The sequence below is a fragment of the Polyodon spathula genome, chromosome 10, assembly GCF_017654505.1.
Source record: "Polyodon spathula isolate WHYD16114869_AA chromosome 10, ASM1765450v1, whole genome shotgun sequence".
Taxonomy (NCBI): domain Eukaryota; kingdom Metazoa; phylum Chordata; class Actinopteri; order Acipenseriformes; family Polyodontidae; genus Polyodon; species Polyodon spathula.
Window position 1 is genome coordinate 6,533,031 of NC_054543.1, and position 17,433 is coordinate 6,550,463.

At 38.3% G+C, this 17,433-nt stretch overlaps 2 protein-coding genes across 5 annotated transcripts; one reads left to right on the forward strand and one right to left on the reverse strand.

The window, feature by feature from the left end:
• Positions 1-1,177: 1,177 nt before the first annotated feature.
• On the reverse strand, positions 1,178-8,760 carry LOC121322435 (short/branched chain specific acyl-CoA dehydrogenase, mitochondrial-like). Of its 2 annotated transcripts, none has more exons than XM_041262402.1 (11): positions 8,674-8,760; positions 7,580-7,754; positions 7,382-7,482; positions 6,514-6,720; positions 5,810-5,980; positions 5,333-5,458; positions 4,454-4,546; positions 4,040-4,129; positions 3,445-3,582; positions 2,992-3,091; positions 1,178-1,961 (listed from the first exon to the last, which is right to left on the reverse strand). In XM_041262402.1, the coding sequence occupies exons 1-11, from the start codon at positions 8,704-8,706 to the stop codon at positions 1,885-1,887; spliced, it is 1,311 nt and encodes a 436-aa protein (XP_041118336.1). In that variant the 5' UTR covers positions 8,707-8,760; the 3' UTR covers positions 1,178-1,884. The 2 variants fall into 2 exon arrangements, with proteins under 2 accessions (XP_041118336.1, XP_041118335.1); XM_041262401.1 differs by having other exon boundaries at positions 7,382-7,503.
• Positions 8,761-9,643: 883 nt separating this feature from the next.
• LOC121321750 (zinc finger protein Pegasus-like) lies at positions 9,644-13,915 on the forward strand. Of its 3 annotated transcripts, XM_041260877.1 has the most exons (5): positions 9,644-9,855; positions 10,768-10,949; positions 11,317-11,529; positions 11,843-12,848; positions 13,238-13,913. In XM_041260877.1, the coding sequence occupies exons 2-4, from the start codon at positions 10,817-10,819 to the stop codon at positions 12,799-12,801; spliced, it is 1,305 nt and encodes a 434-aa protein (XP_041116811.1). In that variant the 5' UTR covers positions 9,644-9,855; positions 10,768-10,816; the 3' UTR covers positions 12,802-12,848; positions 13,238-13,913. The 3 variants fall into 3 exon arrangements, with proteins under 3 accessions (XP_041116811.1, XP_041116810.1, XP_041116812.1); XM_041260876.1 differs by having other exon boundaries at positions 11,843-13,915; XM_041260878.1 differs by having other exon boundaries at positions 11,347-11,529; positions 11,843-13,915.
• Positions 13,916-17,433: the final 3,518 nt, after the last annotated feature.

A 17,433-nucleotide genomic window follows, 5' to 3' on the forward strand; every position in this document is an offset into this window, starting at 1 on the left:
ATAACATTAGTGGTGACAGGTCATTAGAAGGTGTTGTAATTGACTGTCCTGCTTGATAGCAAATGGGTCGCATAAGTTAGGCCAACTGCTAGCTAAATGGAGGTTTAAACCCAGGGGACTTTCCTATATTTTGAATGCGGTCAGTTTGTTTGTTTCACAAAATCAATTAAGAGCACCCTAAAACGTGGAGCATGCATGCACTCACATTTCACCCCCTGAGCTGAAATACTTCAAAGAAAATGAACCTTAAAACAGGTTAAAAATATACTGCTGCACTAGTACTGCTATATATGGGACTGGACTCAGTGACTGCACCAATAGTTTACATTGTGCTGCAGTGTCATTGTATTAAAGTGTATCAAACATATTATACCGCAGAATATTTTTATAATGCAGTTTACAAAAGGAGAGTGTAAAATAGTTCAGAACTGAAAAAAAAAAGAGCTGAATACAATTCTAAAAGTTAAGATCCACAAAGGACACTAGGCAAAGCACAAAGCGTCTTGCAGTTAAGCAACCTGCTTTTTAATGAAATCCTGTAAACTAATTTCACCTAATTGAAACACCCCTTTTTAAACATACTGCTGTAACTGTTTGCTCTGCAGGCTCTGGCTGATAGCGAACATAAAACACTTCTTTGTTGTGAACTGCTGTATTGCTGTTTTTGCTTGTCACACAGCTCCATCTATTGGTAGTCTTGTTTTACACTAGATGCTCGTTGTTTGCAAGGTTAAAAAGAAATATTGCAACAGTAGTTTGTTTATTTAAAACAATCAACAGAGAATGATCAGTTATTTGTGTAAAATGTCTGTGTCACAGATTATGAAACAGTGATGGATATGTAATACTACATTTTCTGACTTCACTTTTATGTTTCTTGAATGTTGCTTTGACACATATTCTTAATCCCAGACACCGTGGTACGACAGGAGAAGTGTGTCAATACTTGAGCTTCCTGGCCAGCAGGTTGATCTGACAGTGATTCTGGTAAATAACATGTCAATGAAGCAACAATCAGGTCACAATGGTGCTGGAGGTAACAATCAGCGGTTGAATAAACTGCAATAGCCTTTATTAAAACATTTTGCCTTTGGGTGTCATGTGTCGTATTTAAAAGAAAACCAGTCACATTTCATGTGAAATTCCTTTTAGAAGAATACGAGAAAAACAGAATAGCTCTTTAACACCCTTTATTAGAACACCACTTTACTGAATTGTATAAATACCCAGTATATACTAGATGCGTTACCATCCTATCAACGCAACAAGAGATCATGTTTACAGTTTGTGTAACAGGCACTGAAATACAAAGAAGAAAGAACAGCTGTGCCTCAGCTTGATCCAAGTTCTTCCACTTCATCATTAAATATAAATGCAAGGCATATTCAGTTTAGTTACATATTAAAACATGATATGGTTTGGTTCAGCTAAAAGAAACAAGCCTCCATTGTCAGCAACAGAGTTAAATCAAGTGTGAATTGGAAATGACAGGTTTCATCTCGTAGATTGGAGACCCCTTCAGTAACTGAGTTTAAGGCAATGCATTCCTTCTGAGTTTCAGTTACTCTCCTTGAATTTACATTATACTTACTACAGGAATCTGTTGTTAATTTGATACACGGGACCCAGCAGTCAGCAATAAAGTTATATTTATCATTCGATAACAATTACACAACATTAACTTTAAATAAAGGATAACAGTCAGTACATCTATATACATATTAACGAAGCAGATTTTATGGAAAAGTCTTAATCAACATAAACTGTTTATATTGAAACACTGTGCCACAGATCTCTCAACGGGTAAGTATTTTCAAAAGACTTTTTTACATTTCTCTTACTAGGTTATGACATTGGTTAATGCTTCTCTATATATTAGGTAGCTCAGGCTTCGTACTCCTGGTCGATGGCCTTTGCTATTGTGGTAAGCTGTACATTTGTTGTCCCTTCGTAAATTGTGCCTGGAAAAAAAAAATAGATGAAAAAGTATATTTTTAGTTGACTATATGATATATTAGGCTAATTTTGTTTGGTTGTTTACTAGTGCATACAATGTTGTACATTTGTTATCCACAAAGGAGTAAAATGTACTTACCTCAATTCCTAATAGATGGCCTTACTGGCCTTTTTACTTAAAAGCCAACTCTGTTGAGCCTAATTTTCAAGTATGACTGTTAATAAACCAACAACACGCCTCAGGTCTCACAGCTCTTTAACTGCGGAGCCTGTTGTATGAACTTAAAAACAATAATAGTAATAATATTAAGCTGACCCAATACTTGCTACTGCTCCATTGGTATGCATAGCCACCCTGAAGTTGTGAAAAGAAAAGGAGACATTCTGATGTGACAGGAGGCGGGCCAGGCTTTTACTGCTGCCGATTTCAGCTCTTTCAAACCCAGGCTTGAGAACATCCAGAAACACACATGGGAATCATATCGGGTTACATGCTTTCCAGAGTACGATAGGCCGCCCCATTCATGCCAACACAATTGGGCCACAAAGCCTTTTTTCATGCTCTGGATTCCAAACTTGTGCAAATGACCGTTTTGCAATTTAAATGGATCTCTTTTAGCTCGGAATTGTCTGTATCTGAGACCTCTTTTGTGTACCTTTGCATCAGACATCCTCTGTTTATAACACTAACACCCTGCAACATGCGTACAGCATGTCATTAATGTGGTCAGCATCTCTTACACGAGGATTAAGACAGATTGATGACATTTAATTGTTGTTGCTTAGTTCTGGGCATACAGCTATGTTGAAAATGATTGTAGGTTGAGGGATCAGTTAAAGTCTTGAACTTTGATGTCTAAATACATAATTTCCCCTACCTTTCTGTAAAGCTATGTTCCATGCGTGTCCACACACACATTATTTCCGGAGAAGTATAAGAAGTATAACCTTTATAGTGATCGCCAAACCATTTTTACAGATTACAAAACACTGGTGAGACGGAATACAATTATCGAGGAAATAAATAGCACATACCTATTTTGCAGTCTCTGTAGTATTTTTCAATGGGATAATCTTTAGTAAATCCAACCCCTCCCATCCACTCAATACATTTAGAGCTTGCCAAGGTTGCGACCTAATGACAATACAGTGAAGTGAATGAGATGACAGTACCCTCTCTAAAGACAAAACAAGTACAGAACTGAAAAAGGACAATTAGGAATTCGTGGACTAAATATGCATCCTGTAAGATCATTTAAAGTGCACCCCCAGTGCAAAGTACAGTCCCCCACCCACCTTGTTTTTCAAAGCATTTATAGCATTCTGCCTGCCTATTTAGAAAATAAATTCTGAAGTGTTCTCTTCCTTCTGCAGTCTGATCTAGACCAGTGACAGAAGTCTTTCTGACAAACTGGTCCAATAGGAACGGGCTTGTAGGGGCTCCCACAGTGAGCCACACGGGACACCAGGCTTTGCACTCTTGCTCACCTCTGCAGCAAAGTATTTAGCCATGGAGGCCTCTTTGATGAAGGGTCTCCCAGTCTCTCTCAAGCGCGCTGCGTTGTACGTTAGCAGCCGGGCTGCCTCCAGCTGGGTAGCCACGTGGGCTATTTGATGCTGCATGCCCTGTAAAAGAAACTGGTCAAATCCCCACCCTTGCAGTGCTACAGGTTTAGTTGATCATACTGCACTGTATAACAAAACAATCAGTTCTGCATTACTCTGTGTCCTTGCCAAAAGTACTTCACTGTTGTACTGGTCTTTATTATTGAGATGGAACTGCCTGTTACTAAATCATTTACCCATTCTGGAGACAGAATCCCAGAGCTTTTATTTAGTCTTAAATCAACCTGACTTAACTTAAATAAAGAAATAATAATCTCATCTTAACAAGACTAGAACCAAATAACTAAGTAATGTTTCTCTTATATAGTCTCCTTTCATAACATTAACATTAACTTTTCAAACAGGTGTTAACTGAAGACTTTAAGAAATACTGCCCCCCTGTGTTGTTTATGGTTAAACAAGTGTGAAATAAGAATTGGCACAATTGAAGACTTGATATTTTAAGAAGAAAACGTACCTGAAAGTCAAAGATCCTTTTCCCAAACTGCACTCTCTGCTTGGTGTATGGAATGGTGTTGTCAAAGCAGCCCTGAGCCAAGCCCAGCATCTTTGGAGAAAACAAAAAGGTTTATTTGAGAGCTTAGAACCAGACCTTTCAGCATCTCAAATAAAACCCACTAAGCCATTAAAGCTACCATTTTTTCAACCTTTTGGAAGTCTATAAATTTAACAAATTTGAATGAACATAGGAGTATCTTAATGTTCAGTTCTTTGATTCACTTAAAGCATATTTTACGAAATATGATAAATGCACAGTAACCTACAATCAAGATTTAAGATTTATAATGTATGCGTGCATGCATGCGTGTGTGCATTAACATTGTTTTTAAAGTTCAATATCAATCATGCCCCAATATTGTTTTGGACCGACCTGGGCAGCTATTCCAATCCTCCCCTCATTCAGCATTCCGATTGCATACTTGTATCCTTGGCCTAACTGTCCCAAGATATTCTTCTCTGGAACCTGTGGATTAACATTAAAAAAACCAGACATTTTTTAAACTTAAACCTTTGGTTGAAAAATAACAAACAACTATGTCCAGCCTCTATTTCTTTTTTTTTTCATTATAATTATCAAGTGATCATAACTATCAGGATCTAAAAAACTTTGCACACACACTTTGTTTACTGCATGAGTAATCACTTACTTTTCCTCCCAGCAGAAAGTTATTTGAATTGGACCCTAAATACTGTTTTTCACCCAAGAACATGTGGCAGTTTCTCTATTGTGCTATTGCTAAGAAGCTATTAAAACTGCTGCTAAACATCATCTCTGACATGTCTTCATAATTCAATCCTTACACTAGAAACAGGATGCTTTATTTCATTCTTTAAGGCTCTTTCTGTTATGTGATTCTCACATGAAATGCGAGACGTGATGGGTAGAGAATGTTTGACTGTTTTTCTTCACTGAATAGGAGAAGACATAATTTCATAACTCAAATATTCAAACATCTATGTTATTGTTCTCCAAGGATGTCATCCACTGTCAACAATGCGCCCATTAAAGACAAGTGACAAGCCCTCCTTAAGAGAGCTCTCTCTAATGCAGATAGGGGCAGATATCTACCTTCCTCGGCAGTCTAAGCTGTTACTTCTTGGAGGCTCCGGGAGCACAAGTCATACATTTTGTGGATCAACTCACTTGCTCACCTTTGACAGAATGTAGGATAGTCTGATCCAAAATGCCACACATAGAAAAACTGCAGAAGGTAAAAGGGTGGAGTTTCCTAAGCATGTATCTATCTACCTTAACGTTGTCAAAGGTCAGAGGGCAGGTTGACGATGCCCTGAGGCCCAGTTTGTTTTCCTTCTTCCCGATGTGAAGCCCCTCTGTGTCTCTGTCCAAGATGAAGCAGGTGATCCCCTTGTAACCCTGGAATATTACGGACATCTGAGTGAATAACCACACCATCAGAAATAAAGCTTAGAAGCCCACTGCCCAGTGAACATAGAAGATATAATATTCTGACTCAACCTGGAACAAACCCTCCCATTCAAACACAAGGAAAAAAAAAAATCACCTTTAAAAGGGGTAGTGATTTCACCCACAAAATAGAAGGTGGTGGTGTTGTTTATTCTTCCTTTTCCTATCTCTGCTTATAAAAATGCATAATGTGACCCAGTCCCACTGTGTTTGAGTGATTTGTTTTAATTTTTTGTTGTATGTATGGCATTCCAAGTAAGTGCAGATTCCTGATCAGTTCTGGAAGTTGTTCATACTTACAGCAGAGGGGTTTACGTTGGCCATAACCAGGAACACGCCAGCCTGCTCCGCATTGCTAATCCACAGCTTGGACCCGTTGATGGTGTAGTAGTCCTTGTGCTTGTCAGCTCGGGTTTTCAACGAAAAGGCATCGCTGCCAGACTGTGGCTCTGAAAGGCAGAAACTGCCTATCTACAACAATGAAAAAAAGACAAGGGGATTTAGACTGACACTGGAAGGCTATGTTTTATTGGGGGAGTCTTTCTCAGTGCCATCAATAAAAGCGATTTTTGTGGTCTTGAAAGATTTGTATACATATTTGAGCTAATCCTATTAAAAAATGTATCAACACTAAAAATAAAGAAATAATTATCTATTTTTATTGGCTCAAACTTTCTTCTAGCTTGGCCCTTTTCATACACATTACATAATACACATTGAAAAAACTAACTATAACAAAATAGCAATGTTCATTTAGGGATAACAGTGTAGGGATGGAAATAAGACTCCTATTGCATAGCAGTTTGACCCATTCCGGGATTTAATACAAGCTTGATTAGCCAGTGTACAGGTAACAAGCTCAGGAGTGTCTTATTAAACGCTTAGTAAAACCAGGAATGGATCAAACTGCTATGCAATGGGGATCTTATGTCCATTCCTGTAGTAGTTTTCTTTGAATATTGGGGTCAGTGTTCTATAACTAATGGGACTCCAAGCTTCCTCACCATGTCGTTGGCCAGTCTGGTGAGATAACACTGCTTCTGCTCCTCAGTCCCATGGTCTCTGAAGAGGGTGTTGATGAGAGTGTTCTGGATGTCGCACAGCACAGCCACTGATGGGTCCACTTTAGCCAGCTCCTCGATGACCAGGATGGAAGAGAAGAAAGTGGAGCCAGTCCCTCCATACTGCTCTGGGATCTCAATGCCCATCAGCTGGAACAAAGTAAGAGACGCAAGCTCTTCATCCACAACTCTTAAGCACTCAGTCATGAGGTACACAGCAGTACTAAAAAGAAAGTTGGGGACAAAACTCAATTCTAAATCATGAAGCCACTGTCAGCAAATGAAAATGCCAGGATTCAGAACATTCCAGGGCATCTTATTTTGCCATGTGCTGTCTCTTGCAAATAAGACTACTGTACTATGTGACAACACTTGCAAAGATATAGATAATTGCATTAACTATTTACTGTGGTCTTTCTTTAAAAATAAATAAACAATAAATAAACAATAAATAAACAACCGTTTCCAAGAGACATGCTCGCTTTGAGGTCCTCTTGCCCACCCAAACCGCTCAGGAAAAGACACTTACACCAGAAGAGACAGGCTCGACTGTGCATATTAACATGGGGAAATTAATTTAATTAACGTTTGTTTGTATGTTCATAATGTGTCAAGGTACTCCTGCAGAAAATTTAATCAAGTAGATCTGTTATGCGACAGCTTAGTTTCTTATAGTTTTACCTCAGCCTCCTTAAAGCAATCAAGGAGCTACATAAGGTTGACCCAGTTTATGATGATTTAAGTGCTTTCAGTGTGGATATGTTTCTAAACATTTCCACTGTAGAAGTATTTCAAGTAGAAGTATACACACCCCTTGTTCAAATAGCCCGAGGATAACTGACTCGTCCATGCGCGAGTCCTCGTCCATTTTCGACACTAATGGAGCAATGCGCTCTTGGGCAAACTTCTTAACTGTAAACCAAAAGAAAAAATCTATTATTCTGAGTGCAGTGCCACACCATTCACATCTGTAAAGAGAAATGTGCTTGCCGTCTACAGCTTTACCAACCTGCTTCCTTCATCATTGACTCTTCCTCGGTGAAAGTTTGGAGGGGGGCGTAAAGGACGCTGTTTGCACTGGCATGTTCTGCTGCTGCTGCTTCTGATATGATAGACCTGGTTACAGATGACTGTACTTTCCAAGCAGACGCCAGGCTCCATGGTCTAACAAAATTTCTTCCAAGCTGTTGACAATAAAGTTTTATTTTTTACTATGATGATCAATGTGTTCTCTTTTTGAAACCTGAACAGGGATCAGTGAAAAGCAAAATGCACATTACAGATATAAGTAATGTGCAACCCATTGGGTATTTCTTGTTTGTGTCTGCCAAAGCCATGATAAAGTTGGTTTGAGGTTGGATATTCATTTGATATTCAAAACTGCATCACCTATGCTTTTTAAACCACATTTAATTTAAAGAAGACCAATTGTGATTTGTTTCACAGCCGTTTGTGTATCTGTGAATAGTAACAATAATGTGTGAACCTCGTTTGCTATAGGCGCATATGCACATATATGGAATAATGTACTGATTTTCACAAATTGTTTATAGAATTCACAGTGGAAGCAAAGGTCGTGTATATATTCCAGTCCAGCACTGCATTAAAGCTGGTTAGAAAGCCTAGGCGATGCAGTTTCGAATATCTAATGAATATCCCACACTATCCAAAAATAGCGTTTCCAGGGTTTCCTGAGTTTCTCGAGTTATTACGTGACCTGGACAAGTCTCACTGATGTTATCGCGAGAGGTGGCCAGATAGTAACCAGGTTACTTATCGTTATTGATATTGTAGCATTGTTATCACCAAACACGACAATGGATACTTTTCTAGAAAATTCACTGCAGACTGTCCTGTGATATTGGACGGTGTCCTAAAATCGCATCTAGTCTGTCATAATAGTGGACTGTTTTAGATTGTGCTAATATTGGCTCGTGAAACCACTCATACGACGTAACGTTCGTAATTGAAACACGTAACTGACCCTAAACTTGACAGTTGATATGGGAGACGAACAGACGATGGCAACATATTTAAAAACAAATAAATACAAAACTTATATTATATCTAGATCCTGCGAGTATGGTAACAACCTTCACTCACCTTAAAACAGTTTCTAACCAAGGCAGCTGACATGTTTTTTTTTACTTATTTTATTATTTTACTCAAATTAACTCGCGAGAAAAAAATTGAGCCAAGCCCCCTTTTCTTAAAGCGACAGTACAGAATTGATTACAACAATTATCTGGAGATTGAATGTGTAGTTTTTTGTTATGTATATTTATTTATATTTAATCATATATATTTTTTTTTTGTGCGACACAGCTGTTTTAGGAATACTGGTATGTCAAGTACTCGTTTAGTTTAGCTTTTCTGAAAAAAGAAACAAGGACCAGGGGTCACAAATGGAGTTTAGAAAAAGGGGCATTCAGAACAGAAAATAGGAGACACTTTTTTACACAGAGAATTGTGAGGGTCTGGAATCAACTCCCCAGTAATGTTGTTGAAGCTGACACCCTGGGATCCTTCAAGAAGCTGCTTGATGAGATTTTGGGATCAATAAGCTACTAACAACCAAACGAGCAAGATGGGCCGAATGGCCTCCTCTCGTTTGTAAACTTTCTTATGTTCTTATCTTAAGTTTTATGTTGTATTTTTTAACGGCGTATCGATCGCCTCTTGGGGAAAAGAAACCCGTCATATCTGATAATGACCAAAAAAAATAATTAAATGACCAAACGTGCATTTTCCATAACATACTGTAGCGATCTCGGCTAACGCATCAGACAGGCGGAGGGCGAGCGCTAACCCGGGTTATCTGAGACTCGCACTAAAGCGCAGTGCCTATACCGCGCCGGCAATGCTGGAAGGAGCGCATATCGGGCTTATGTTAGTGTGATTACGTCACCTACAAGCCCTGCTGCTGCCTTCCTCACGTGCACGCTACAATACCTTTTTTTTTCTGGCTAGGAACCTCCTGTCACTCCATGCGAGCACTGTTGCCTGTAGTGCTTATTTTCTTGCTGGACTAAACTTTCACCCAGAAGCAGAAGCTTGCTTTCCTTATGTTTTGGGCTGGGCAAGTGGTTCAGTGTGTCTATGGAAATCCTTCACTTAGTTATTATTTGAATAGAAATTACACTAATAGTCTGCTTCTCCGAGCCACGAATCCGTTGTTATCTTCGGAGAAGGTGCATGGAGAAGGCTGGTCGATTTCGACGGAAATCATCTTCGATGTTTGAAGAGCGGAGTGTAAAGATTTAAATTGAACAAGCAGAACTGCGGGTAAGTGGCGGTTAGCTTTGATATCTTTTGTGGCAAATGAACTAGAATCTGTTTATTTGTCTAGGCAAATAACTGATAATCTGTAGAGACTTAAGTATCTCAATACAAATTAAATGCATTCAGAGAGAGTTTTTTTCGTTTTTTTTTTGTTTTTTTTTGTCGTCACCTTGAATGCCGTGATTTATTTTTTTATTTTTTAACTGCCTGGGTATAGCTGACGGAGGATCTTTTAAACTTTTAGTACTGGTACCGTGGAGCCTGAGTGATAGCGATGGCATCTATTTCAAAATTGTACCCCACTAAGTAACATGCTTCAGATTTAATTAACAAAGCGTGTTTGTTTTTCTTCCTGTTTACATGACAAAATGCCACGTGACTAGACATTTCATACCCTCAACTCTGTTGGCTATTGAATGTTGAGTGTAACAAAGCCGAACACACACGAGGGTCCACGCAGGTTTTGTGGAACGTGATATATTTTCCTTACTACCAGCGTACATTACATTATATTTTATTAGCTTTTTCATTAAAATTGGTTGTAGTGCATTTAGCTTTGTAATAGTTTTCTATTCTAGGCTTTGGTTATGTATACTACAAATAATTTATGCAGGAGGTGAATATAGAATTCTAAATCCTCCACAGCTTGAAGAATGTTTACCCATTACATTAGAATGTGTTATGGAGCTGCACAGTGTAAGCACTATACTGTATGTAGGTCTACTAAGCCAGTATTAAGCTTATTAAAGGTACAGCAGCTGCTATTAATTGTCCTTTTAGGTTTATGTTAATTTGTACATATTTAAAGAGCAACTTTTTTTGTTGATTAAGATAGTATAAAGCTTTTTATATTAGCCTGACGACATATCTACGCCCTTTGCACAGCAATAAAAAAAGCACTGAATTGTGTTTTAGGAAGCCTGCAGGTGTAAAGACATCCCCACCACCCACAAAAGAATATAAGATGGGTGAAAAGAAACCAGAGCCTCTGGATTTCGTGAAGGATTTTCAAGAGTATCTCACCCAACAAACGCAGCACGTAAACATGATTTCTGGGTCTGTAAGTGGGGAGAAGGAAACAGAGTCACTTCAAGGAGGTAAGAAATGTATCCCTAACTTGGAGCATATAGTGTAGTCACCCCACCTACCAGCGCATGCTGTTTCAGGGGCATGGTGTAGATTCCATCCACTGGATGATATATAGTATTGGGAGAGTCCCACTAAATGTGCCTCTTGTTTATCTTATTGAATAGAAACATATACTGCAGTGTTGGGGGGTTCACAAGGTTTTCCCCCTTAAGCCTACTGTGACTGGGTCCCTGTTGTTGTGTGTCATCCTAAAATGCTTTTGAGGTGGTTCAGCTTGCAACTAGCCATTTGATCCCCTTGGGCATCAGGCCTGCCCATCTAGTGTACACAGATATCATCTTGCTGAGTCTTAAGGTTGTTTGAATGTCAATGCAGAAAACCGACCTAAAATTTCACTGCTGACAGCCGGGACAGAGAATGATCAGAATGGACTGGACCACCCTTCGGTGGAGGTGTCACTGGAGGATGGCTCGGGGATGCTGGTGGATGGGTTTGAGAGAACTTATGATGGAAAGCTGAAGTGTCGGTACTGTAATTACGCCAGCAAGGGGACCGCACGCCTCATTGAGCACATCAGAATCCATACAGGTAAGGTACATTAAAGAGTGCAGATACACCTTGAATAGCCCTGTGGCACGTTAACACCTAGCCGTAAGAAATAACTTAATCTTGTAAAACTGCAACTGGAAAGTTGGTATTCAACAGGTAAGTGCATAAAAAATGTTAAATTATATTTTATCCTGCTACATTCAGCTGCTATGAGCACATGCTTAAAATAATCTAATCTAGGTTGTAACCAAAACATTTTGACTTTATACCAGTTTGTGTTTTAGTTTAGTTTGGACTGATGGGCTAATAGTGGTCTTATTAATGAACAGTTTTATTTTCTCCACAATGACAGGAGAGAAGCCTCACCGTTGCCACCTCTGCCCCTTTGCCTCGGCTTATGAGCGCCACCTGGAGGCACACATGCGGTCACACACGGGAGAGAAACCGTACAAGTGTGAACTGTGCTCGTTCCGCTGCAGTGACCGCAGCAACCTGTCTCACCACCGCCGCCGCCGCCACAAGATGCTGCCCATGAAGGGCACGCGCCCCACACTGGTCAACAAGAAGATGCTCAGCGTCCTGCAGAAGAAGTCCAGCAACCTGGCCTTCAGCCGCCGGCTCCTCATCAACTTCAGCCCACCCTCCATGGTGGTGCAGAGGCCTGACTATCTGAACGACTTTTCCCATGAGCTACCCAACATCCACTCTGAAGCATATGAGAGCATTACCAGGTCTCAGGTCAGCAGCGGCAGTGGGAGTGGATGTCTTTCTAGGGACCCTCAGGATTTAATGGTGGACAACCCCTTAAACCAGCTCTCCACATTGGCTGGGCAGCTCTCCAGCCTGCCCCCTGAGAGTCAGACCCCTGTATCCCCGGATGTAGTCTGCCGTGATGAGAAGCCTTTCTTGATCCAGCATCCTGCAGACACACCTGTGGTGTCCACTGTGTCAACCAGCATGGCTCAGAGCTCCTCCCCCACCAGCCCTGAGCCCCGGCCGCCCCCCCACCCTCACAGGAACTACAGCCCTGTAGCGGGGCCCAGCAGTGAGCACAGCGCCCACACTAGCACTCCCAGCATCAGCAACAGCCAGCCTAGCACCCCAGCCCCTGCACTGCCAGTGCAGGACCCCCAGCTACTCCACCACTGCCAGCACTGCGACACCTACTTCGCAGATAACATACTGTACACCATTCACATGGGCTGCCACGGTTACGAGAACCCCTTCCAGTGCAATATATGCGGGTACCAATGCAAAAACAAGTACAACTTTGCTTGTCATTTTGCAAGGGGTCAGCATAAACAGCAATGACTGCAAGACCTTAAAGATGATAATAATAGTGCTTGTTGGATTACAGGGTAATTTTAAATTTTTCCCGTTCCATGAATTTAACTGAAAGTTTTCGTTGTTAATCCTAGGAATTAGATCCGTATTTTTTTGGGAGAAACGAAGTTTGTGGGCTATAAGCTTATTTTCTGTTTAAAAATGGTGCAGATAAATTAAAGCCTACGTCGTATCCTTTTTTTAAGCTCAGCAATCATAAAGTAGTTTTGAGGATCGGAGGGGTTCAATTCTCTCTGCAGTTTAGGAGAGGGTATAGCCAGCTGCAGTACGCTGTGCTATTGTCAGGCATAGGTTCAAGGGGAAAAATACATCTGGGAGAGAAATAAAATAATGCTGCTGTATACTCTAGCATATCAGCTTGATATAATAGTGTTTCTAACAGGTGCATTTATTATTCTTTAAGGAAGGGGACTGTAAGACCTGATTGACTACAGAATAACCAACATCTCAACATAAGCCTTCTTTAAGTGCTTCCACCACATGAAAAGGAAATGGCTTGTACAGCATGGACTACCAGTACTTGTTGGTGCATCATGGTGCATTTTCTGAGCTGTTTGATGAGAGATGTGTTACGGTAACAACATTGTTCAGGCATTGCAGCCCCCCTCCCTTACTGGTCTGTAAGTCAAAGTACGTTTCAGTTAAGTTCTTTTTTTTTTTTTTTAGCAGGGTTGAGTACTGTGCTGTGTACCAGATAGAAACACCTGCATTGCATTATTCCCTAGTTACCAATATGCAAAGGAAAGGTGGCAGCTCATTTCAGATTTTCACAGAGAAATCAGAATCTGAATGAAAATAATAAGTGTTATATTTTCCAAATAAAAAAAAAAAGTGATGTAAACAGAATTATCCAGCACTTTCTAAGTAGCCTTGGAATATGATTGAAATTGATCATTAGATGTTGAAAAGAATAAAGAAAGCCTTTAATAACTAATTATAAACATCATTTCAAGGCCAAAGTATTCAATAACATTTTTAAATATATATTTTTAAACATATATATTTTGTATCTGCATTATAGCAACTATTAGAACGTTTTAAAGATTTACTTTTTCAGTGACAATTACTTGCACATTTTAGTGTGTGTGTGTGTGTGAGCTTGTGGAAGTGTGTGTGCTATAAATACTTTACATCACTAATTACACCTTAAATGTTTCATTTAATAATGTGTTGGGATTCACTTTGTTTTTAACAGAAACCTGTAACTTTTCTTTTTTAATCCTTGTGGTGCCATTGTGCTTTGGTTACATAAGTATAATTACAAATGCCTTCTAGTCCATTCTACACTGCAGAACAAAACAGGGTCTCACTTAATTATCAGAACTTATATTATTTATTTTCTGTAAGTTGACTTCGGTTTTGCCAATTGAAAGACTTGCCAAATTGCTTTTTTTTTAACTCTACTGGGTATATATGTGTGTGTTTGCATTCTCATAGCCACACTGCATTAAAATGAGAAATAAAAGCTACACAAATAATCACCTTTCTAGTCACTATTGATTACTAAAATTTCCCAACATGTGTGCATTTGTTTTCTTAGATGTAAGCAATCACCATGAATTGTGTAGGTACCCTTTTCAGCTAAGAAAGTAAGTTTCTGATTTTCTGATGCTTTAGCTGAAATTGCACGTGAACTAATATGCCATCATAATAGCAGTATATAGACATACTGGGAAGCAGTGTAACCCTTTCTGATGAAGGGGTAGATAAAAAAATAAATAAATAAATAAACCAACACCCCAATCCCAAGTGTAAAAAAACTACTGTACATATTTAGTTTCAGTTGATGAAGATTGTTGTATGTATATGTTGACTTGTCCTAGGTTATGGCAGCTTCAAGTTTGCAGTATCTAATAAATAACAACAAAAAAAAAGAGTTTTAACTACAAACATTTTTCTAATGAGGTGGTGTAAATGTATAGCCTAGGATTGTTTTAAGCTGTGCTTAAATTGCTTATTTTGCTAGGCTTTGAAAAGGATCAGAATAGATGGGGGATCCACACACCAGTTTGAGAGTTTTAAGTGCCTACCAACAATGCTAATACTGTACCAATAGTTTAATACAGTTGTGTAGTATGAAGACCCTTGTGCACTACAGGGAAGCAACTGGCTAAAATGTCATGGGTTACTTATGAAGCTATTTACCCTTTAATAACTTATTGTGAGAGTGTGTGTGTGTGTAATAATTTTATGCAGTGAATATTCATGGGATTTGTATTTTCTGCTGTTGTGTCTTGCATGTATCTGGTGTGGACTTGCAGTCATTGCATATAATTAATCATTTTTTCTGTGTATTTGGCTTAACCTTGATTGTTTCCAAAAAGCATGTCAGATGTGAAAAGGGAACAGTAGCTACTGCATAACAACAATACACCAATCCGAACAGCATTGCATTTGTGCAGCTGTATTCAAATGCAAAATGAAAAATTGCTTCTGTACACCATGCTTCCGCTTTTCAAAATGCTACATATAAGAAGTTGTGTTTTAAATGCAGTTTTTAGAGCATACATTTTGTATTCCTGTTACTGTATTGTAAAAATGTATTATGAATTAAATAAACCGCAGAACACTTATTAACTAACAAAGTATTTATTTATTTATTTTTTACAATACAGACCACAGCTAGTATTTATGAAATGTTTTTGTACCTCATTGCTTCTGTTGGCTGATGGAGCCTTGTCTATTTATGGCAAGTCATGCTTTCTTGTGATTGTCTGAGAAATGATACCCATTGTTACCTAAGGAATTTCAACTGTCAGTCAATTCAAAGAGCAAGTTGTCCTTGTTTGCTAGTATTACTGGTACTGTCGGTCTTATGGTTAGTTTTTTTGCAATTGTTTTTGCAGCTGAATTGTCTGTCGTTAGTATTTTGTTATATACTGTACATAATGCTGCATTCACGCTCTTGTTTTTTGTTTGCTGTTTTGGAAGATGTGCTGTACGCATCCCAGTGATTTCCTTTTCTTATTTTTTAAATTACCCTGGGTTATTAATAACTGTAAATGAAACCAGATTCCCCTATGTAAGTTAAAAAGGGGTGGCTTTTATTTTAAGATGGTGTTCAGCTGAAGAGTTCTCCCGTTTCTATAAACTTAGTACAATTGATTAATGACCCTGTGTATGCTAATGGTAAATATCAAAGCAATAACACCTACGTTGAAGCAAATATAACAATGATACTTGCAGCACAGGAGACAGTAAACAAAAGTTATGATGCTCCGCAATACTCTAGTAACACTTAAGCAGATAAATTCTATCTTGTGTATAATTTCATATTAATGTATGGACAAAGTGTACTAATGTAAAAATTAAAATAGGAAACAAATTATATATAAAACGTCACCTCTAAAGTCATTAGGAAAAGTATGCCAATATTGGAAAGTAATATGCAACTTGTTTAACATACAGTACAGTAGACATATAGTCCAGCCTGTGGGCATCGCTCACCCTTACGATCGAGTTGTCCGAGACTGGCAACATTCCTTTTTTTGCGTATTTTTTTTGTACATCGTGCAATATGTGGTGGAAATTTGCGTGAAATGTAAATGTTTGTAATGAATACAAAAGATGCCTAATTTTAAATAATAAAATAATTAAAACTAAGCAAAAGTAGCAGTATTACTGTATATGTGGCTTCATCTGTAGCTCAACCTTAAATTACATCTGCATCGCCATTAGATTCCATAAATGATGTGTATGAGACCAATTCATATGAAGTACTTTTGTGAATGTTTTGTCAGTCCTGTATAGTCAATTAAGTTTTTACATCGTAGATCAGGATAATGGCAAACAGGACACTGCTTTCTGATCAAAGGGAGGTTCAAGGCTTGTTTATAGAAGAATGTAGTAAACTGTGGGAAATTACTGCATTAAGATGGGTTCAAGTACTTTCATTTTGAAGGTTTCTGAACGACATGACTTTTGATTTGGATTGACTTGGGCCGTCACAATACTTTTAGTGTCTTTCGTCTTATTCTCTTGTATGGTGTACCCTTTGAGTTGATATGCCTGTTGTAGAAATTGTATTGTTTTTAATTTATTACCTTTATTAAGGTTGAGAATTTTCTACCTAGAGAAACAAATATAGTATAAATAATGGTGCACGTTTTTATTATCATTTCAAGAAATAATACATTTACTACTGTGTTTATTTTTATTTTTTTTTAAATAATATTTTATATTATATTATAATATAATATTCTGGTTTTCAGACTGCTGTCTAACAAGAATGGAATTTATTTTAAAAGTAGAATATCAGAGGCTTTTCAAATGTAAATATTCTGATAACATTATTAACTAAGGGTACATGAAACTAGGACTTTTAGATCTTCTATGGCAGTGTATTTCCAATGCGAAAACCTTTACTTTTCTCCTCTGGAATTACCTAAAACATTAATTATGTGTTTTTAAAGTGTAAAACATGTGTAATTGACTAAATTGTTAATATCGGTGCATTGTACGTGTAGAAACACAATTTGTGAAAGACTGTAACTTAAATTAATGTCTATTTCAAACTTCAAAGCTCTGCTTTTTGTACTTCATAAGTAAAATTCATTTTTCTAATGGGCTGCTAGTTTGTGTTTTATTATTTCACTTTTA

Coding starts and splice junctions, on each gene's coding strand:
- LOC121322435 (XM_041262401.1), bottom strand. CDS start 8,706: ATGTCAGCTGCCTTGGTTAGAAACTGTTTTAAG. Junction 6,721..7,381: donor TCGGGCTATTTGAACAAGGG/GTGTGTATACTT, acceptor ACTTTGTTCCAG/CTGATGGGCATTGAGATCCC. Junction 3,583..4,039: donor AAAGGATCTTTGACTTTCAG/GTACGTTTTCTT, acceptor TTTCTTTTACAG/GGCATGCAGCATCAAATAGC.
- LOC121321750 (XM_041260876.1), top strand. CDS start 10,817: ATGGGTGAAAAGAAACCAGAGCCTCTGGATTTCGTGAAGGATTTTCAA. Junction 10,950..11,316: donor AACAGAGTCACTTCAAGGAG/GTAAGAAATGTA, acceptor ATGTCAATGCAG/AAAACCGACCTAAAATTTCA. Junction 11,530..11,842: donor GCACATCAGAATCCATACAG/GTAAGGTACATT, acceptor CCACAATGACAG/GAGAGAAGCCTCACCGTTGC.